Below are 24,019 nucleotides of genomic sequence, written 5' to 3' on the forward strand. Positions count from 1 at the left end.
GAAGTGGAGCTGTGGCTCAAGAGCTGGGTGGTAGCCTTGACCTGAAGAGCTCAGGGACAGTGCCCAGGCCAGTTCAAGCCCCATGATCCCCCCCCCCCGCAAAAAAACTTGAAATGTGTATATAAAAAGATAAATCTTTGAAACCAAGGATTTTTTCCATCAGTTAAATAGCCCAGCTGTTATTACCAAGAATTTGTTGTTGAATATTTAAAACATGCCTTTCTATTCTTCTTAAGGTTCTCAACATTGAATATTTAAAAGTAATTTTTCTGAGTTAAAAAAAATGATCTTAAGGACAACTAGTTTCCTCTCAAGCAAACTTTATGTTCTTTTTGTTAAAAAAACAATTCGTAATTCAAAATCTGTCACCTATCTGCTGATTGAATTATTATTTTTACTCAATTTAAATATAGCTTATATTTGAGCAACTCCATGTTAAAAACAAAATGAAATACATTTGGCTTAGCTCTAGGATTTTTTTTTTTTTTTTTTTTTTTTTGCCAGGACTGGGCTTGAGCTCAGGGCCTGAGCACTGTCCTTGCACTTTCTCAAGGCTAGAGCTCTTCCACTTGAGCCTCAGCACCACTTCTGGCTTTTTTCTATGTATGTGGTACTGAGAAATTGAACCCAGGTCTTTGTGCATGCTAGGCAAGCACTCTACCACTAGGCCAAACTCCCAGCCCCAGCTCTAGGATTTTTTTATTAAAGAATTTATTAACATTGATTTTTACATCATATTTCAAATGACATGTTTAACAAACAAGTGTTCAAGAAGGGAATCTCTGTATACAATCACTGGCACTTAGTTTTTAGAACATAATCAAAATTAGGCTAAGGGTTTGTATATCATAAATACATATTAATTTATGAAATAAAACATTATGTCTATAGAGTCATAGGTTTTTATGCCTATGTACTTATGTTTATATTTCCATTTAAAAAATCAATTTATCTTTTAAAACAAAACAAAAGAAGAGGTTAAAAGTAGCAGAGAAGACACAGGACATGGAAGGGAAGATGTGAACAAGATGGAGAGGGGACACAGGATGTGTGGTTGCTTTCTTGTCTCTATTATTAGCACTTTAAAAACCCCTGGCCTATGTGGGAAAGTAACGCTGGGTGGGAAAATACAAATGTCACCTCTTAGTTTAAGCTTGTTTTTCATTCACCACAAATACATTTACCATGAAAAGTTGACCATCAATTCTGTAAAGCCTTCTTGTGGTCTATCTTTTAATGCGAAAAATAACCACTGAATGTTAAAGAAAAAGAAAATACTGCATTCTCACATAGTTTCCAAATTTTAATGCAAGTTTCTTAAAAATACAGAAGAAGACACATTTTAATAATCCAGAAAGACTTTTCAGAAGAGTCTCACGAACTTGGTTAAGTCTTATCATCACTGTGAATGTCTGTGGCCGTATGAACAGTGAAAGTACCACAGGGAATCATGGGCAGAGGCCGTGTGGGGGAGTCATTTGGCTTCTTGCTTTTATAGAAACAGCTGTAGGGCTCTCTGGAAAGTTTTATGTAAGATCATTGTTTCAGACTCTAAATGACAAAAGAGTTAAAGGCAAATTAGAATGCCTTATGGAGTCCGGGCTAATGAATGTTTGTGGAGCACTAGGGTCAGTTGTCAATAAAGGCTTGGCTTACTTATTTTACTGTCAGGCTAAGGAGATAAGAATGCATTAGAAAGCAGGGGTGGGAATGAACAAGCCTGGCCACCAGCTCCCCAGGCTGTGGTCTGACTGCCTCTGTGGGTGGAAACCTTCTCAGGCTAAATCCGTGGTTTAGACTCTTTGATACTGTTGCTGGAGAGTCAGTGCTGCCATCAGCTTTGATCCTTGAACATCAGGAAAGAGAGAAGTGAGCTGATTAGTTAGGAAGTACATCAGAGAAGAGAAATTACAAGATGGTGCATTTGATCATCTTTAGCCATCCTCTGGGATACAGATATTGGCCTTAGTTAAAATAATGGGGGAAGGAGGTGAAAAAGAAGGCTTAGTTAAAACAGTTGCCAAATACAGTCAGGTTCAGAGGTGAGAAGTATGATCTGTTCATCTATTGGTCAGGAGAGGTCTTACTATGATTTGGAATCACTAATGCCTGGCAAGTGGCTTTTCTGGATTTCAAGATGACCATGAAGTGACTATAGGAGAGAATGGCTCAAGGGCATTAGTTTCCTTCTCAAGGCCTTGGACCAAGGGGGCAGTCATTGTTGTACGAGTGGGAGAGGTTTACTGAATTATATTTGTTATCCAGGGCATGGTTTTACTGGTGTGGATAGGTAAGTTAAAGAATGGCTGTTTTAGGGCTATTTGTTGTCCCACCTTAGGTTGGAATGAAGCCTGGCATTGATCCTTAGGTAGATGGAATCACCTTGTGATCGATAATGGCCTTGCTGGCTATCTGTCAGATGTGAAAGCTTCATTTCAATGCTTTCTCTCAGAGGCTCTGAGAGAAAATTATTCTTTTTTTTTTTTTTGGCCCCCTTCTCTTTCTGGCCCCGCTCGCTCCGGCTCCCGCTCGCTCCGGCCCGCTCGCTCTGGCCCGCTCGCTCTGGCCCTGCTCGCTCCCGCACGCTCGGGCCACCACTCGGTTGGGCTCCGCTTGCTTTCGCTCTCTGTCGCTTGTTGCAGTCTCGTCTCTGCCACTTCCGGCTTGGTTGTGTCTCGTCTCTGCCACTTCCGGCTTGGTTGTGTATGTGGGATACCGAGGAATCGAACCCGGGTCTTTGTGCATGCTAGGCAAGCACTTTAACCGCTAGGCCAAACTCCCGGGCCTGAGAAAATTATTCTTAAATGTGTTTTATTCAAGCCTATTTAGGCAAAGAATAAAAGTTTACTTTCCTAAAATAGTCTGCCAATTAAAGTTTGTATCTTATCCATCCAACTCTGAGGTTCTTGGAGGCAGGCAAAGCTTTAATGTTTGTATAGTGCTAAAAGCTTTAACTCATTGTTCATTAATGTTGGGATCATTAAGATAATTATGAAATACTCAGAACCAGACACCTATTCTGTTTATCAGGTTTCCTTTAAAAAATTGCCTATGTTTTAAGCCGCAATGTTGGCAAAGATAAAAATATGGCTATTTAGCAAATAAAGTAATTTATTTTTATTTGTGTTGGTTGTAAGATTTGAACCAGAGCCTGGGTGCTGTCCCTGAGCTCTTTTGCTCAAGGCTAGTGCTCTATCACTTTGAACCACTTCTAGCTCCACTTCTAGTTTTCTGCTGGTTAAATGGAGATAAGCATCTCATGGAGTCTTTGCTGCCTGGGCTGGCTTTGAGCAATGATCTTCAGAACTCAGCCTTCCAAGTACCTAGGATTACAGCATGAGCCACTGGTACCTGGTTTTGAATAAAATAACATTTAAGCCTACATTTTTACAGGCACAGTTAGTATTTAAGTGAGAGTAATTTTAACAAATTATATAGTATGCTAGTCTTCTTGTGTTTTTGATAGATAACTATAACTAACCTCTTGGAAAGTAGCATCTGAATTCTGAGATTATCTGTAGTTACTGAAATACCTACACACACACACACACACACACACACACACACACACACACACACACACACACACACACACATTTTAGGTAACTAGTGTATAGTCCAAAGACAAGTGCCAAGCATGTGAACTATGCAGCTGGGATGTCAACAGCTTTCTATTCTGTGAATAAAAAATGAACATTTCTGGGAGTCCTAGATGGGTATCTCCATCTATAGAATCCTCTTTCTGAGGCCAGGTCGCTCCCCAGTAAGGTTCACTGTTTCTCTCATGGTGCACAACAGTACTGTCTAGTTGTCTTGACCTCACACCTTACGGTCACGGTCACTGCTTCCCCACTGGGAAATGCTGAGAAAGTTACTGTTCACCATGCACTGCACTGAATGCACTCCTTGAACTGCAGAGAAACACACAGATGTGGAACTTTCTGAAATCGCCTCGTACATTTGTTTTATTCAGCCCCAAACTTCACAGCAAAGGGTTATTATGGATATTTCTCATGCTTAGGAAGGCATTCTATAATTCAAATGTACATAAAGAGGAGTGATTTTGAATTTTAATCACCTCAGCATTGGAACATGCATTGTTCTACTGTGTAAAGTAAATGGTTGAGAAAGAAATCAGATGGGAAGTAGGAAGTTGGGAATTTTGTCAACATTCTCTTGTTTCTCTGTGGAAATGTTTGGCTCATGGCATAATCTTGAGTTTGCTTAACTTATATGGATTCATATTTTCGCTTGAAAACTGAAATAGAGTTGTTCCTTTAAATAACAGATAATTGTTACTTTCTTAAAGAGTTGAGGGAATGTTATTTTCTGAGAAATGATCTTGGATAAGATAAGTCACTTCCATTTATTTTTGTAAAAATACTGTCAAGGAACCAAAGAGCAATAATAGCAGTGAGAATCTATTGTAAAAATCCCCTTACAACCATTTTAGAGCAATGTATATTGTAAAAGGATCTAGAGCTTTACAGTAAAATAATTTGAATAAGAATAAAATTGCCTGTGCTCAATCTTTCATACCTGTAATCTTAGCTACTCAAGAGGCTGAGAATTGAAGATGGTGGTTCAAAACCATGAGAAACTCTTATTATAATTAGCTACCAAAAAATTGGAAGTGAGCACCGCCCTTGAGAAGAGAAGCTAAGGAATAGCATACTAGCCCTGAGTTCAAGCCCCAGTACTGGCACACACACAAACACACTCGTATCCATACCCATTGCCTTTGCTTCTTATCAAGGAACAAGCATAGATGCTTCTGAGGGTTTTTTTTTTTAATTTGTTTATTTTGTTGTAGTGACACTTAGACTTGAACTCAGGGCCTAGAGGTTTGCTGTGTTTCATGCTTATAGCTGGATCTGTGCGATTAATTCATGCTCCTATCCAATTGTTTTGAGCTATTTAAATATAGGTCCTAAGGAAAGTTGGTTGGGGTTGGGGGTAGGGTTGAAATATCCATACCCAAAACAAAACACTCAATCTATGTTCTCTGATTCTTTCATTTATTTCCTTGTTAATCAGAACTGCACTTTGTAAGAATGGAAATTTGAGTTCCCTGAGGTATTAATTTGGTCAATAGACAGAGTAAACAATTAAGCATTGAGAGACAACCAAAAGGTTTGAACAGAAAAGTACATTTGTCTTTGTGACACTATTTTCCAAACTGTGTCAGATTCTTTATTAATTCTTCCTCTGCTTCCTGGAAATTTTTTGTAAGTTCTTGACAAATTGAGTAGTATCTTAAAATTTTTAGAATCTAGTCACATAGCATGGGGCTGAGAACATAGGAGTTACTGATCAAAACTTGTCATCTGGGTAAAAAATTATATTGTTATGAGCTTCAGATGGAAGCAGAAGTTTATTTTCATAGGTTTATCATTCAAGTATGTTTTTAGTTAGCAATCTAAAATCTTTGTCATTATTTCTAGTTTATTCCTTAGGTTGTATTATTAATACTGAATACATTCCTTTGTAATGAAAGCTTTTCTTCTGACTTTCTTTACAACTACAGTTAGGACACACTGATAGCCAAGCAACTGCAGTGGCAAGTAGTGCATACTGCCAGGTTAAGAACACAGTTAAAAACTTTCTAGAAAGCCAAGTGTTATGCCTGTATCCTAGCTACTCAGGAGGTTGAGATCCGAGTATCATGATTCAAAGCCTTCCTGGACTGAAAAGTTTGTGAGACTCATAGAACCAATTACCACTAAAAATCTGAAAGTGAAGCTGTAGCACAAGTGGTAGAGTGCTAGCTTTGAGCAGAAAAGCTTAGAAACAGTTCCCAGGCCCTACGTTCAAGGTCATATTCATACAAAAAGAACTGTATTTGTTTATTGTAAAGGTGGACATTTAGTGTTCAGTGCAGTTTACAATAAAAAGTAATTAAAATTAAAATAAGAACTTTCTAGAATATGTCAGTTGCTATGGCTGCTTATATCTTCCATTTATTGTCAAGCACTTGTTTAAGGCATTATTCACTTAATTGAATGGATCTGTTGCTTGGATTTAATTCAGATACCCATCTTATCCCTCATCAATTTGTCCAATGGGAGAAGTAAAAATCTGAATAAAAATAAGCAATGTAATCAGTCAGGGCATTGTTGACCATATGCTGCAATAAAGGGTTATTCAAATGCCCCTCCTCTTTGTCTCACCAAAGTTCAACATGTAGACTTGTGACTATTGACAAGGTACAATTTTCACACAGTTATTTAACTTAATTCCACATGGTGATAATTTCTGAATGAGTAATTTTTCTCTTTAGTTTGTAGCAGAAGTGAGTGGATAGCAGTGGAACCCATCAAAAAGTTCATATCATTCTGAGTCAGGTGAATTTAGTGAGTAGAACAGGAGCAAGGTAGAACTTTGTCCTACAAAGTATACATTTAAATTGATACATTGATACAAATATTAAACTAGATAAGCTAATACAAATAGGAAACCATAATGATGAGTTCCTGGTTACTTTTGTGTCTAGGTGTTCTTCTGCTTATAATAATAATATATAATAATAAAGATAATATAAGGACTGTTTTCCTTCAGTAATTGTACTTCAATTTCTTTTTGTGTCTTGTTCAGGGAACCAAAATCAGTTATCAGGTATCAATGATCAAATCTATTATTCATTGATTGACTAGTCTTTACATTCATGTTAATTAGTTTTTAAGGATAAAATCACAAACTGTATTATTGTTTATATCAGCTTCCTCTTACATGTTGTGCTGAAAATTAGCCCAAATTTTAAAAAGTTGTTTTCGCAATTCATCAACTCACCTTTCTTTGGCATTCATTTTGTAATTAGTATTATTTTTTGTCAGTCCTGGGATTGAACTCAGGGCCTGGGGACTGTCCTTAAGCATTCTGAAAGCTAGCCCTCTACCACTTGACCCACAGTACCACTTCCGGCTTTTTCTATGTGATACCAAGGAACCAAATTCAGAGCTATGCTCATATTAGGCAAGCAGTCTCCCACCTATAGCTAGCTTTTAACCCTGCAAGCCCCAGTGCTCTCTCATGGGCCTGGCAGATTGTAGATTCTCCATAGGGTAATCTATGTAGCTGGCCTATGCTGCACCACTGAAATGAAGCTACAAGTACAAGCTGAGATGAGATCTGTCTTCTGATATCCAGGTAGGGTGGAGCTGCTAAAGAACTTCCTCAGAAGTTCTTGGCTTTTATATCTCTGTGGATCTTCCCTGTTACCAAATATTTGTGTCTCCTAAGGCACAAACTGCCTTGTAGCAAATAAACCATAACAAGGACTTACTTTTATTTTTTATTGCTGTAGTCTTTAGTCTTGCAATCTATTGATTGTCTTTCAGGTTGGGGAAGGAAGACACAAAAATTACTGAGTAGTTACTGTGTAGTCTAAAATTTATTTTGAATATTATAAACATTTTTTCTCATCACTGAATAGCTTCTCATTACTGAATACAGTTTGGCATTATAGGCATACAACATAATTTATATTATCAGTTCCTTCCATGTTGGGTATTCAGATTATCTTTTTAATGTTATAAAATGCTGTAATGACTATACATCAAGATAGTTCTTTGTACTATTTTAGTCATTCTTCAGAATAAAAAACATGAATAGAATTATTGAATTAAAGACTTAGCATACATTTATGTTTTCTGTTAGCTACTGCCGAGTCAATGTCTAGTGTTTTTTTCTTCTCACTAGAGATGCCTAACAGAATACTGAATCTTTGTCAACAATTTTTTTTTTTGCCAGTCCTGGGCTTGAGCTCAGGGCCTGAGCCCTGTCCTTGGACTTTCTCAAGGCTAGAGCTCTACCACTTGAGCCTCAGCACCACGTCTGGCTTTTTTCTATGTATGTGGTACCAAGGGATCGAACCCGGGTCTTCATGCATGCTAGGCAAGCACTCTACCACTAGGCCAAACTCCCGGCCCTTTGCCAACAATTATTTCCTTAGGTTGTGACTCTACTATGGGGGAAGAAGTATTATTGTCTTATTTTTCATTGTTGATGTCTCTTTCGTGGGTGTTGAGAATTGTTATTTGTTCTTCTATAGGTTGTTGGCCCACACAGTGCTTGGTCCGATACAGCAGAAGAACTCTCCTATCTTAGCCTTTAATAGCCATAAAATAAGATAGGCAGAACCCAGAAGGAAGAAGACAGAGGCAGGATTGGAGAGAGATGGAAACAAAGCTATATAGAGAGCAGAACAGAACACTGTAGAGATTATGAATAAAGTGTATAGTTGTGGTACTGGTCTAATCAGAATAGGAGAACTAAAAGTGGTTTATGATCCTCTCTGCTATAAACAACTTACATTTTACTTTCTGAAAAGTGTAAGTGAAGATCTTTAGAAGTGTATTAAACCCACTGTGGGGCCAGAGTTCAAATCCTAACTTTTGTGCCTTCCAATGGTGTGACGTTGGATAAATTACTTAGCCTGCTAGCTCCCATGTATAACGGGATAATAACAAGGTCAGCTTGTAGGGTTTTTTGTTTGTTTGTTTTTGGGTTTTTTTTTTTTTTGCCAGTCCTGGGCTTGAGCTCAGGGCCTGAGCAATGTCCTTGGACTTTCTCAAGGCTAGAGCTCTACCACTTGAGCCTCAGCACCAATTCTGGCTTTTTTCTATGTATGTGGTACCGAGGAATTGAACCCGGGTCTTCATGCATGCTAGGCAAGCACTTTAACCACTAGGCCAAACTCTCGGTCCCAGCTTGTAGAGTTTTTATGACAATGGAATGACTTAATACATGTAAAGTGCCAGAATCACATCTAATACATCTGAATATGTAAGCGTCTATTAAATAAAAATTGTACCTGGCCTGGTACATCAAGACCCTTGTATGGGTCAACTGGAATACATGTGATATCTGATGAAATGTAACAAATACATGACATACACCACTAGACAAGGCTGATAGATATTTAAGGATAATTTCAGAGAAATAAAATCATGTCTCATACAGATATAAAAAGATTTTATTCTAAAGATTGTATTTCATGACTAAGAGGATCAGTAAGATAGTATAAGTAGTTTAAAGGAGAATCTAAATTGTGGGTAAATATGTGCTAATAGTGTTGAAATGAGTTTGCTAATAAATGCAAAGTGGCCTCTTGTATAGGGAAAACTCATTTGCATCTCCATCAGACAAAATCTGCATGCTTCCCTGTGATTTGATTCCTTGATACCAGGTACACAGAAAAAGTTGGAAGTGGTACTGTGACTCAAGTGGTAGAACACCAAACTTGAGACAGCTCAAGGACAGTGCCCAGGCACCGAGTTCAAGCCCCAGAACTGGCAAAAATATCATTTTTTTATATCCATCTTTTAAAATTAGGAAATAATCAAAGGAAAGGTGGCATCAGGTCACTAAAAGTTCACCTAGACAGCATCCATGGTAAGAAGTGTTTTGTCCATTTCAAATACGTGCTTGATTTTCCTCGATTTAGGGAAGTTTGCGACTGGCTATTCTGAGAATTGTATAATGCCATTGAGATGGCATAAAGGAACTTGGGGAAGGGGATGACAGCCTTGGTACTTACCCATTTTGAAGTCATCTTTCACCCCTTTGGGAAGCAGTGCCCTTTCCTGTAAGATTAGGGTCATAGTATGTGGCTCATGGAGCCCTGGCTGCAATGAATTTGTGTGTATCTAAAGTGCTGGGTACAAGTGTGTGACTCAGCCACTCAACAAGCAGTAACTGTGGTATTTTTTTTGCATTAGCTTAACCAACCAGACAACAATTGCTCAGTTTTGCTTCTGCCACACCCAGTCACCCTAGGTAGAGGTTAGGAAAAGCCCAGGGGAAGAAAGAGGTATGGCTCCCCAGGGCTCAAGTTAGCAGGTGGCAGGGAGGGTGAGAGGGCCGTGGCCTGACTTGAGAAACATCCTCAGGAGAGCAAGGCTGAGGGAGCAGCGGGGTGGTGGGGGGGAATGACCTCTGCATCTGGAAGACTTCTGAAACCACACAGAGGAGGTCAGGCTCTGTGTAACCCGCATTCAGTTCAGAATAGACTGTAAACTCTTGGGCCTCACTCTAAATCTGTTCCTATGAGCTGGTAGTGGAGACCTTCTATTTTATTGTGCTACCCATGTGTGGCTTGAGGATATTTAAGCTTAATATCCATTGCTGCAATAGAGCAAAACCTAGATACATAAGGCCATACAGTATGACGCTAAATGAAAGGATCTTTAGGATATAAAAACAAAAGCCATATAATGAGTGATTGTTGTCCTTAATGTACTATGTTATCTCTCATCTCTTTTGCTGTCCCTTGGTTATCTCATATTGTTACAGTATTTCACTTTGTTATCTGATATATTGGATAAATGTGTATTTGGTTATTTGAAATTGGATAAGGAAGGGGGAAATCAAGATGAGGGGTGGGGTTGGGGGGAGGGAAATGGGAACCAAGACATGAGAAAGGATATCAATGTATGTGAATTAATGCACCTTCTATCTGGTGAATATAATGTAACCCTTCTATTAATTACAATAAAAATATATGAAAAAAATTTTTAGAAAAAAAAAAATAGATGTGACATGAATGGAATCAATGGAAGACTTCTATATACTTCTGGTAAATAGGTCTAAAATAAAGAAATGACTTAAAAAAAGATCCATTGCTGCAGACATACACACATACATATATTCATTAAACTATTTTTACTTTATTTTTTATTTTATTGATGGGGTGATGTACAGAGGGGTTACAATTTCATTCATCAGGTAGTGGGTACATTACTTCTTGAACATTGTTACATCTTCCCATGTTTTTCTCCCATTTTGCCTCTCCACTCCTCCACTCATCTTGTTTTCCTCTTTCCCTTTTTCAAACAAACAAATAAATGTATATTCAATATACCAGGTACCACATTCCAATACAGTGACAACAGGAGATAAACTATAAGTGGAAAGGAAAAGAAATAACTTCACATAGTACATTATGAACAACAATCTCAAAGATAAACCTCTTGTTTCCATATCCTGGAGTTCATTGAGCTTAGCCTCATCCTATATGGACATATGTACATAGCTTTTGAGCTATTATGATGCCCTGTTAGTAGAATCCTAGACATATACTAATTGTTATGAATGAGGGGGACTATGGAGCCTATGTTCCTTTGGGTCTGGCTTACTTCACTTAATACGATTTTTCCCAAGTCTTTCCATTTCCTTACAAATGGGACAATGTCATTCTTTCTGATAGAGCATAGAATTCCATGGTATAAATATACCACATCTTAATGATCCACTCATCTACTGAGGGACATCAGGTTGATTCCATACCTTAGCTATGGTTAATAATGCTGCAGAGCACGTGGTTGTGCTGATAGGTTTAGTATGGCCTTGTTTCTGGGTATTTGGGTAAATGCCCAGAAGTGGGATTGCTGGGTCATAGGGGAGCTCTATGTTTAGTCTTTTGAGGAACTGCCATACTGATTTCCATAGTGGTTGAATGAGTTTACAGTCCCACCAACAGTACAGTAGTGATCCCTCCTGGCTACATCACTGCCAGCATCTGTTGTTATTAGATTTCTTGATTAAAATTTTTTAATTTATATTTTTTTCATATCCACTAAGGCATAATTGACAAGTAAAACGTGTGTGTGTGTGTGTGTGTGTGTGTGTGTGTGTGTGTGTGTGTGTGTGTGTGTGTGAAGCGATGTCTTTATGGTGCCAGTCCTGAGGCCTCAAGGCCTGGGTACTCTCCTTGAACTTTTTTACACAAGGCTATTACTCTGTTGAGTCATAGCTCCAATTCCAGCCTTTGGCAGTTAACTGGAGATAAGAGTCTCAGGAATTTTCCTGACTGGGCTGGTTTCACACTGCAATTCTTAGCTCTCAGTCTCCTAAGTGGTAGGATTATAGGCTTGAGCCTCTAGTGCCCAATCATATTGATATCCAGCTATATGATAAGATGGTTTCTGCTATCAAACTGTACTTTGATGCTGTATCTATGTATGTGTTGAGAATTGAGATACATTCTTTTGTTAGATTTCAAGTCTATAATACCGTACTATTGCTATAGTTACGATGTATTTAGAGTCCCAGGAATATATTCATTTTAGAGCTGAAATACTGAACTCTTTGATCCACATCTCTTTTTAAAATGATCTTTAGAGATAGAAGACAACACACTAGCTTTTTCTACTGTGGGTTTGAGCCTGTTTTCAATATGTTATTAGTTTGGTTCAATTCCCAGTTGTGGTATAGTCCATAGAGAGACTAATTAAGATACCTGGCTAATGTGGGAATTGTCTGAAAATTAAAAGAAGTATACCAAATCCCACACCTGGTTGGTCCTCTGGGAGAGGTCCAATATTAGATATGCCCTAACTGGAACACTTTACTCTGCATGACTGTCTTGGTTGGTACAGACTACAAAAGGATATATGAGGAGATTTGGTGTGTGGGGGGGCTTTAATAAAGACATACATACACCACCAACTACAAAACTTAGGAGGAAAATAAAAGGCCAGGTGCTGGTAGCTCACACCTGGAATCCTACTCAGGAGGCAGAGATATGGGATTGTAGTTGGAATCTTTCATGGGCAGGAAAGGCCCAGAGCTCCAGAAATGGAGCTATGGCTCAAGCAATAAGTGCCATCTCTGAGCAGAAAAGCTCGAAGACAACATGCAAGCTCTCAGTTCAAACCCCAAGATCTGTACAAAGAAAGCTTTTTAGTTTCAAGTATTTTCATTTTTGTTGTAATCCTACTTTCAGCTGAAAGGAAAACCTATTACAATCATTAACCATGTATGATAATTAAGAGATTTTATTGATCACTGTGAAACAAAAAAGGTGTTCCAGTGGGCGAGTTCTAAGGATAAGTTCTCTGGTGCATTTCAAAACTCTAGACTGGAGACTTACTTTCAAAAGGATTCGATGTATGTATGTTTATGAGATTTATTACTTTGATATTCAGCATCATATATTTTCATGCAATGGAGTATAAGGGTGTTTGAATATAAAAAAGATTCTGCAAGGAGTTCATTGCTATGGAACATTCGTTGAATCTCACAGCATTTTACCTTGTTTTCTGATAGATTGTATATATGTTTATCTGGTTATTTGAAATAGGATAGGGAAGGAGGGAAAACAAGATGAGGGGTGAGGTGGGGGGAGGGAAATGGGGACCAAGACATGAGAAAGGGTATCAATGTATGTGAAGTAATGCACCTTCTATCTGGTGAATATAATGTAACCTTTCTATTAATTACAATAAAAATATATGAAAAAAAAGAAAAAGAAAAAAAAGAAATAGCTTTTTCTTTTTCTCTAGTTGAATTTACATTATTATAAAAATCACATTATTGGTCAGTTGTAATGGTTCAATCCTATAATTCTAGCCGTTTGGAGGGACTGAAGTATACAGGTCTGAGGCCAATTGGACATAAAATATTCATGAACCATGTTTGACATTCTTCTGTCATCCCTGTAAAACAAGGAGGCACAAATAGGATTACAGTCCACGTTGGATCAGGCATGAAGCAATACCCTATCTTGAAAATAAGTTACACCAAAAGGGGGTGGCAGAGCAGCTCATAGGGTAGAGCACAGGCCTTGCTCAAGTTCTATTACCACCACCACCACCACAAAATTTGCACTAATTATACTGTTCGCTTTGTATTTCTGTCCTTAATAGCTTGTGAGAATTGTGTCATTTACTTTAATAAATTGACTGGAATATTTATAGACATTTTATGATTTTAGTATTAAAAAAATTTAAAAAATGACCATGAACATGGCCTAGTGGTAGAGTGTTTGCCAAGCATACATGAAGACCCGGGTACCTTATACACAGAAAAAGCTGGATGTGGTGCTGTGGCTCAAGTGGTAGAGCTCTAGCTTTGCGAAAGCCCAAGGACAGTGCCCAGGCCCTGAGTTCAGTCCCCAGGACTGGCAAAAACCAAAACAAACAAAAATGACCTATTCTAAGTGTCTAGGATACAGCAGGAAAGAAAGCATGATTATGGTCATTAAAAACTTATACTTCATCTATTCTATAGTTGTAATAATTGCCATCATGATAGTAATTTTAGTCCAAGTCTTTGTAACAATTTATAAAAAATTACACATTATTTCTAGAGCCATGGAGGCACAGAAAAAATATTTTTGTTGAGTGGATCTGAAGAACTCATTTAAATTAATTCCTTTCATTAAAAAAAAAGATGGATACCTAAAGTTCCACATTTGGGGTTTGACCTTCTAGAAAATTCATGGTGCAGGTTGGTAAGGCCATAGGTACTACCATGGCTAATTGAATGCATGGGACAAGGCCTACTTATTGAAAAGCCTAGTGGCTCTAGGAGTGTTTTATAGTCTGTGGTCTTATAAGTGTAATAAGTGCAAATGGTTTACTATTTTTTAAGTACTTTAACCTTTAATGGACAGGACTATCTTTGACACTTGATTCTCTCTCCCTCCCCCGCCCCGCCAGATTTTAGGGAAAAAGCCAGAGCTTTCAGATGGAGACAGCGATGATGACTCTATAGCAGACATAACTAACAGGAAGATGGCGAAGCTGTACATGGTGAGTCGGCTGTGAAGGACTTGGGTGTTTCCGCAGGATGGGCTGTGGTGGGGAGGTGCTATTGAAGGGATGGCCTTTGTTGTAGTGCATAGCTCTCTTTAATGGCTTATTGAGATATGTGCTGGTAGAATCTGTTCTTTTGTTTTCCTGAATTTATTAAAAACATTTTATTTTTGTTATTTCCTTTGAAATAACAACTAAATGAAGGTATTGACATTTATATAAAACCATGTAGGTACTCTACTCATTTGCAATAATGTGTTTTGATTTACTGTAGTCAACAAATAGAATACAACATTTCATAGGCTTTTTCGTTGTAACCTCTTATTAAGGTTATAAAACCTTCACCTTCATTAAAACATCTTCTTAGCCAAAATAAAGGCATTCTCTGTTACAGTAAGGTAAGTTCTCATACCAAGCAGGGTAAAACCAGTCCATGTGACAATGTGCAGCTCTGTGGTCAGCACCAGCCTTGTGAAGTTGGCAGACCACGACCATTCCAGGTCTTGATTGTCTAATCTGATGGGGGCAGGGTGGAGGGTGGGGGGCATGACAGACAGACAGACAGTCAGACAGACAGACAGACAGACAGACAGACCAGAAGAAAGAGAGAGGAAGGAAGAGAGGGGAATGGAAAAGGGAGGGAAGACAGTGATAGAGACATAACCAAATAAGGTTTCTCCCGACTACATATGATTACATTTTATTAATTTATATTTCCTTTGTGCTGTACTTGAGCTTGAATTCAGGGGCACTAATTGAGCTTTTCTGCCCAAGGCTAATGCTCTACTATTTGAGCCATAGCTTGACTTCTGGCTTTTTTGGTACATAATTCGAGTCTCCTAGACTTAATAAGAGTCTCACAGACTTTCCTGCCTGGGCTGGCTGTGAACCCTGATTCTGAGATCTCAATCTCCTCAGTAGCTAGAATTACAGGTGTGAGACATCACAGTGCCCAGCTTATGGTTATATTTTTAATTTCTGGTGAGATTAAAAAAACCTACAAGATATGCAAGTAAAGGCAACTGCTAAAATAAAATTCTTCAAATATTCCCTCCCTTACAACTTTCTAAGCAAGTGTTGGGAGCCAATTATAATCTTGGCAAAATTCAGTACTTTTCTCCCCCCCCCCCCATCAGCAACAGGAGGAAGTTTATTTGCTGTTTTTTCAGGGACTTTCTAACCCACAACCTTCATCGTTTCAAATGAAGCTTGAGTTACTAACTTGTGTAACTTAACTTCCTATGTATAAATGAGGAAGTGAGTTCTTTTCTTCCTAGATTGCAAAGGAAACCATGACTATCTTTTCTGCTAAATATTGATAATTTTAACATGAACTATACAGAAATTATTATCCAAATGCCTTGTGATTTTATTACCTTCTCTAAAACAGCTTAAAAGGATATTGTTTACTTTAAATCATCAATCAAAACTGTTTTGGATTAAAGAAATATTTTTAAATGGGAAAGTGTTAATCCTGGATTTTGTCTCCCTCTAGTGGAACTATGGCATATTGCCCAGTCTAAAATAGGAAATCGGTTTCTACCTAATGTGAGGATTAAAAAACAAACAAAAAACACAAAGAATGATGAGAAGGATGATGAAATGTACTCATAAAGATGTGTTGAACTGAAATTCCTTTGTAGAACTATTTAAATACAGTGAAAAGAGATCTGAAGAATCAACAGGGTATTTTGTTTGTTTTCATGCAGAACTTGCCATTGTACTGAAAACCTCTACCACTGATTTAGGGGAGGCTCTAGACTCAAGTGCTCAGCTAACATGTCAGTCCAGAAGCTGATGGTTGAAAATTAATGCATTGCATTTGGCACACACAAACATCCCTTTCAACTTTGTTAAGACCAACTGAAATTTAAAAAAAATACCTCCAAATGTGACAGAAAGAAATTACTTTGATACGTTTCACCATGTAGAGTTAGGTTGCAAGATCAACATTGAAAAAAAAACCTATAAAGCATAAAATACAGTGCCAATGCCATAATTCCCACAGTATCTGTCATATAATAGATACCTGTGAGATGTATCTGGGTGAATAGTCACATTCCAGCTTTTGTGTATACATGGCTATGCCACTGTCAACTACTTGGAAAGTTGCTCTCAACTTTAGAAGAAATGATCAGGTAAAGCTCATCAGGTGTGAGCATTTCACCCAACCTTAAGCATAGTAATTATGGCCATAACTTTCAGATATTTTAGTGACAGTGTTAAAATTTACATTTTCACTCATAGTCCCCCCCCCACAAAAGTAAATGAGCTTGGCTCTTACATGCTTTGTTTCTTGGCTTTTTAATGGTGTTATTGAGATATAAGTATATACTATAAAGCTCACATTCTTGAAGATAGGTTGCAATCAATGTCATTATAGAGTTGTGTCACCATCACCATGATATTATTTTAGAACATTTATATGCTGTCAAAATGCAGTGCTGGAGCTCACCGTTTTTGCTAGGTTTCAGATGCAAGTGGATCCATGAGTGTGACTGTGGTGGCTGAGGAAAACCCCTTCTCTATGGCCATGTTGCTTTCTGAAGAATGCTTTATTTTGGACCATGGTGCTGCAAAACAAATTTTCGTATGGAAAGGTAAGTGATGTCATTGACATGGATGCTGCATTTCAGATTGGTGAGTGTTTCTTGGTAGGGTAAAGAAAGCGTTTTTTTATTATTGAGGTAATGTATAGAGGGGTTACAGTTACGTTTGCCAGATAGTAGGGAGATGCGTTACTTCTCACTCATTAATACCTTTTCTCCTGTTTTTGTTCTTTTTTTTTTTTTTGCCAGTCCCGGGCTTGGGCTCAGGGCCTGAGCACTGTCCTTGGACTTGCTCAAGGCTAGAGCTCTACCACTTGAGCCTCAGCACCACTTTCGGCTTTTTTCTATGTATGTGGTACCAAGGAATCGAACCCGGGTCTTCATGCATGCTAGGCAAGCACTTTAACCACTAGGCCAAACTCCCGGCCCCTTTCTCCTGTTTTTGTCCCCATTTCCCTCCTCCCACCCCTCCCAATCATCTTGTTTTCCCCCTTCCCTTCCCTATTTCAAATAAACAAATAAACATATATACAATATACCAGGTAACAAAGTCAGATACAGTAACAATATGAGATTAACCAAAGGGCAACAAATGAGAAGAGAAATAACACAGTACATTAAGAACAACAATCACACAAAATAAAGCTTTTGTTTCCTTATCCTAGAGATCCTTTCATTTAGTATCCTATATGACCTTATGAATCTAGGTTTTTGTGCTATTGTAATCCTCTGCTAGGAGAGTCCTAGATGTGTACTAATTATTACAAATGAGGGAAACCATGGAGCCTACATTCCTTTGGGTCTGGCTTACTTCTCTTAATAGGATTTTTTCCAAGTCTTTCCATATCCTTCCAAATGGGGTGATGTCATTCTTTCTGATAGCAGCATAGAATTCCATTGTGTACAAGTACCACATCTTCTTGATCCAATCATCTCCTGAGGGGCATCTAAGTTGGTTCCATATTTTTGCTATGGTAAATAGTGCTGCCCTGAACATTGTTGTGCTAGTGGCTTTAGTATGTCCTTGTTTCTGGACGATTGGGTAAATGCCAAGGAGTGGGATTGCTGGATCATAGGGGAGCTCTATGTTTAGTCTTTTGAGGAATCGCCATACTGCTAAGAAAGCATTTTTTTTTGAAAATGGAAATTTTTATTACTTTGGAAAGTCTGGGTCAAGCATCTCAGAGAATCCAAAGGAAAGAAACTCAATACCAAACAAATTAACAGTTTCTCATTTAATACTACTTCCATTCTTACAGAACTCTGTTTGCCACAAGAAAGCATTTTTAAATTAAAAAAGCCTACCTTTTAAGGTATTATCTATAAATATCTCACCTAAAAATGCAGCCATATCGCTCCTACTTGAGTCATTTACCAGAGACTACAGACATAAAGAAAGCATTTAGGAAATACCAAAACAATAAATATTCTTCATGATTGTTATTTATTATACTTAATTTACTAAGCAATATTTTCCATTTTTATGGTGCTATATTTTAATTGTGATTTGGTTTTCTTTAGGGTGTGCAAGTATTTCTTTTGTTTCATTGGTACTGGGGCTTGAACTTAGGGCCTTGACCGCTCCCTTTTCTTGCACATGACTGTCACTCTACACTTAAGCCATGCGTCTGGTCCATCATTTTGCTCATGAATGAGAGATAATACCTTGTAAACCTTTCTGTCTGTGTTGGCTTTGAACACTGATCTTCAGATCTCAACTTCCTGAGTAGGTAGGAGTACAAGTGCGAGCTGCTGGGATTTAGCTCAAATATTCCTTCATCATATGTCTTCCCTGGAGAGTTTGTGTCTCTTTAATTCTTATTTTAGGTAAAGATGCTAATCCCCAAGAGAGGAAGGCTGCAATGAAGACAGCAGAAGACTTTCTACAGCAAATGAATTATTCCACCAATACCCAAGTATGTGTGAAAATAAATGAGCTAACACATAAGAATAATGGCATGTTCACAGAACTCATGAAAAATTGGCTTCTCAGTTAAATCTGAGTATGTGCGTCCATGTAAGCATGCACATTCCTGGCTCATTTGTCTGTAGCTCAGACCTTCTATAAGGCTGCATGGTGAGTCAGAGCCTTTACTTCCAAAAAACCAACCACAGTTGATTTAACTAGGCACAGTCACCATGAATTCCTTAGAGCAAGTTGTATTGCATTAGCTGGCTAATCCCCAGGAAATACTTATTTTATTGAGATCAACTTAGACTGCTAATTCCTTTTTTTCTTTTTCCTTTTTGAATATCTTTCTTGATATTTACTTTCTTGATTTATTCCTGTCCTTCCACAAGTAACACAAAGAAATAATTTTTTTCAGGGCACAGATGCCTGGTGAAATCAATGTAGACACTTATTTGACTACCAGGGTAACACATGTAAAGAACTTATTCTTCTATCATTTTATGTCCAGTGGTGGCTGCTTGTATTGCAACAAAAAGCATAAGTGAATTTTTTTTTTTTTACTGCTAACTTCACATCAGTAATCACAGAAAAGCCAGGACAATAGTTTCATTTCACTAGTTCTTTCTCCACTACTAATGGATTTTCCTGGATCCTCTTATTTTCCTATTTGTTATGATTTAACATTTCAGATTCAGGTTCTTCCGGAAGGAGGTGAAACACCCATCTTCAAACAGTTCTTCTGGGACTGGAAAGATAAAGATCAGAGTGAAGGCTTCGGGAAAGTTTATGTCACAGAGAAAGTGGCTCGAATACAACAGATTCCATTCGATGCCTCACAATTACACACATCCCCCCAGATGGCAGCCCAGCACAACATGGTGGATGATGGTTCTGGCAAAGTGGAGGTACTGAAATGCCTGTTTTTATGGAGCTCATTTATTCAAGGATGTGTGGGAATATAACTGAGGAATAGAGCCTATATTCTAAAAGGTGAGTTTTACTTAGCAATAAAGATGGTCCAGGTTGAATATGAAGTCATGAAAGGCAAAGCTGGATGAGGTGCTGTCTGATTTTAGCTGCCGACTTTATATACATGATCATCTAGATCCTAAGGAGGTATAGGTGCTTTGTGCAAAATCCCTTGGCAGGCATCCAAGAAAGCAAACTGAACATGTGCATGGACTGAAACAAGGTGTGTTTAGAGCATTCAGATTGAATTTGATTAGAGATTCACATAGTCCTAATTGTTGTAATTGTTATCTCTTCATACTCAGTCTACACTTTGATAGTTTAACTTACATGAGAACTGGAAGATGTCATTTGCTTTCTAAAATATTTGCAGTCTTCCTGAAGCTATCCATTGTTGACCGGTCCTTGGTGATCTGACTCTTGCTCTCTTCTTGCTTTCCATAGCACCTTGAGACCTGACACATCCCCTCACCATTTGGCTAAGGGTCCCGACCCCTTCTTCTGCCATCCGGCTGACATTCCTTCTCTCCTCCACAACTTAGTCTAATCACACACTGCTTCTCTTCTAGAAAGCCTTCCCTTGGCTTTCCTCAGTGCACAACTTACAAGTGTTTTCACCAGATTTGTCCCAGAAGTGCCACCGACTTGTTCATTTACTGATCGATGTCTCCCAGACCTCTAACAAGTCCCTGTAGATAAGCATGAACTATTTCAGTCTCCCTTCATAGGGCTTACCTACAGGGCTAGGACCAAACCAATTAGTCCAGAAATGTGGAGCCTAAATTTTTCATTTTCCAGGAAATCAAGTGTGAATCTCAGTTGCACAGGGTAGGGGAGTAGGAAAAGATAAGGGAGAAGATGAAAGATGTCCCTCCTGGCATCATGGAATGGGTGTCGCTTGTAGGGTTGGGACTGTCTCATCACATATAGCCACTGGAGCACAAGTTACATGGCTGGAGGGAACTTGCCACAGAGGTGCCACCTCAGCCTCAGTGCCCTGCCCCAGCCTGCTCTCAGATGCCATTTCCATCTCAAGCTACAGCTTCTCAGAATGTCCTGTGCACTGCTCACAACCAGCGGCTGCCTTTAGGTTCTTAAGTTTGATGAGGTTGTGCCTCTGACTCCTTTCTAGAGAACACTGCACTGTCTCCCAACTTCTACTCTGTACCTCATGGCGGAATAATGCCTGGCTCCTCCCAGAACCTGAGTTCCACAGAGTTTTAACCATTGGTCACTCTCCTCATTTACTTGCAACTCTCAGTTCTCCATTTTCAGTCTGTGATAAAGATGAGGAGGGAGGTATTAGAGAGGTGATGTGGTGTGATCTCTTTTTATAAGGAATCAGTGTCCTTTGTTCATCCTTACAGCTTAATCACCTCCTAGAAGCCCCCACCTTTGATAATTCACTTTGAGAATTTGGGTTCAACATGAGTCACGAGCAGGACACAGTTCATGGAATGCTATGCTATTTTTTTCAATCACAATCGATCAGCTCTCATCTGACTATTGCTGTTTTGTATGCCACCAGAATGTCATACTTTTTGTGCCAGCTGATCCAGTCATAGATATTTATCAAAACAGAACTGAGGTGAATATTGTGGAGAAAAAAACAGGCACTTAAGTCAACAAGTTGTCAGATTGGTCAGTCTTCTTCCTTTACTTGATTTGTAAAAAACAAAATAAGTAAAATAAAATACAAAAAATAAAAAATACAATAAAAATGACTGAGGAGTTATTTAATCAGAGATCTACTCTAACAGTTGTTAGGCCAATGGAAAGTATTATTCAGTCAATAAAATGTAAATATTATATCTCTGCTCCGTTTCTTTCAGATTTGGCGTGTAGAAAACAATGGTAGGGTCCAAATTGATCAAAATTCCTATGGTGAATTCTACGGTGGTGACTGCTACATCATTCTCTACACTTACCCCCGAGGACAGATTATCTACACGTGGTAAGTTTACCTCTCCCACAAGAGTTCAAGTTTCACAGGGACTAGATTATGTTCCCAGTCACTAAATTGCATGCAGGATGGGATAGAATCACCCTATAATCACACCGTTAGACTTGTATAGCATGCATGTACTACTCAGATCATTTTTATTATAGGATTGGTAGCTTGAAAATAAGTAGTTCTATCTTGGAGCCAGACAGACATAATTATGTGTTTTTTTTTTTTTAGAAAAGTTAAGTAGGGAGCTAAGTCATATTTTTTGTTTGCAAGAGAGACAAAGATGTCTATCATAGATGCTTCTAGAAAAATGTGCAAGATAATTCAAGGCTCTATGTTAGTGCTTTTGAGAAGTGGCAGAGAAGGAGAAGAAAATGATAGAAATGGGAGGGGAGAAAAAAGAAAAGAGATAGAAAGGGAGATAAAGGAGTAGAGGTGGAACAAAAGGGATGGGAGAGAGTTTGAGTGTTTGTGCCTGCTTATATCTCTGTGTGTGTGAAAGGTTAGGAAGAAGGAATCAGGACAGGATGGGGAGGGAGAAAAGGGGACAGGAAGGGATAATATGGACATATTTATTACAAACAATTGCAGTGCTTAGATCTCCTCACCATATCTCAGAGGCTGATTCTAGCCTGGTTTAATATTCTTTCCTTTTGACTTTTTTTCTTATAACTTAAGTCTCCTTTTGAAATGCTTACATGAGAAAATCTTGAAATGTGAGTACAAGCTCATTGACTATACTATTCTTCCTCTAGGCAAGGAGCCAATGCCACTCGAGATGAGCTGACCACATCTGCGTTCCTAACGGTTCAGTTGGACCGGTCCCTGGGAGGACAGGCTGTGCAGGTCCTGATACTCCAACCCCCACTAACTACATATCCACATTTTGCTAGCTCATTTTTTTTCTCTTTTCATTCCCCCCTACTCCTCCTTTTCTCTCCTTTGTTTTCCTTTCCATTTATTTATTTTAATTTAGTTGTTTCGTTATTATTGTTAAGTAGTTGCACAAAGGAATTGCCATTTAACAAAGCAGTTTCTGAATAAAATGCATCTTGGTCAGTGTCACCCATTTTAACATCTTTACCCATTCCTCCCTTTATCCCCTTCCCTCATTTTTAATTTTGTAGGATACACATTGAATTCTTCTTAATTATTATTTATTTGTTTGTTTTTGTACAAGTCCTGGGAGTCCTGGGGCTTGAACTCAGGTGCTGTCCTGGAGCTTTTTGAACTCAAGATTAGCTCTCTACCACTAGAGCCACAGTCCCACTTCTGGCTTCTTGATGTTGAATTGGAGATAAAAGTCTCATGGATTTTCCTTCCCAGGATGACTTCAAACCACCATCCTCAGATCTCAGCCTGCTTAGTAGCTAGGATTTTAGGTGTGAGTCACCTGTGGTTGGCTACACTAGATTCGTTACTGCATCCTTCCCCTTTTCTCCTCTTCATTTGTCTACCCTTTTCCCTTTGATCCCACTCCACCCCTTTCATATAGTCGCATCCTGGTGTTTCACTTTGCCTAACATTGACTTTGTTTTCTAATCAATTACATTATTTGAGATGTCCTTTGAATCTTTAATACATTTGTACACAGTTGCATACCACCAATGTGTCTTCTTATAAGTTTATAAGCTAAATCTAGCTTCCACATGTAAGAGAGAACATGCATCCTTTGTCTCGCTGGGCCTAATTTACTTTGCTTAACTTTTCAGCTCTTTCTCTTTCCTTACAAATAGTACAATACATTATTCTGTGAAACCCAGGATGGTCTTGAATTTGTGATCTTCCTGCTTCAGCTTCCAAATTCTGGGATTACAGACATGCATCACCTGACTAAGCTCTGCTCTCTTAATTTCTGGTTATCACTTTCCTTCTGTGTTGGGTGGGAATTTGACATTTTCTTGCCCTTAACTTTTTTTGTGTTTGACTTGAAATATCCCTGGTCTCATACCATATTGTCTCAAACTCTGAATGAGAAAGGATACATAAACAAAATAAAAATGTTAAGCTATTAGCTAAATTATGAGCTTCAAATGATTTTTACTTTAGAATCACACTATATACCATGGCAACCATTTGTCATTAAAATTGATACTACTAC

General features: G+C 38.4%; 1 protein-coding gene across 1 annotated transcript in view; it reads left to right on the forward strand.

Moving 5' to 3' along the window:
* The window catches only part of Scin (scinderin), a 66,578-nt gene that overhangs the window by 25,550 nt on the left and 17,009 nt on the right, over nucleotides 1–24,019 (forward strand). Inside the window, exons 5-10 of the mRNA XM_090333051.1 lie at nucleotides 14,442–14,534; nucleotides 17,005–17,137; nucleotides 18,914–19,002; nucleotides 19,688–19,903; nucleotides 21,800–21,921; nucleotides 22,674–22,764. Of these exons, the coding sequence (XP_090189177.1) occupies nucleotides 14,442–14,534; nucleotides 17,005–17,137; nucleotides 18,914–19,002; nucleotides 19,688–19,903; nucleotides 21,800–21,921; nucleotides 22,674–22,764 (744 nt within the window). The remainder of the gene's footprint in view (nucleotides 1–14,441; nucleotides 14,535–17,004; nucleotides 17,138–18,913; nucleotides 19,003–19,687; nucleotides 19,904–21,799; nucleotides 21,922–22,673; nucleotides 22,765–24,019) is intronic.

The sequence above is a fragment of the Megascapheus bottae genome, chromosome 5 (assembly GCF_031878675.1).
Source record: "Megascapheus bottae isolate mThoBot1 chromosome 5, mThoBot2.hap1, whole genome shotgun sequence".
NCBI classification, from domain to species: Eukaryota; Metazoa; Chordata; class Mammalia; order Rodentia; family Geomyidae; genus Megascapheus; species Megascapheus bottae.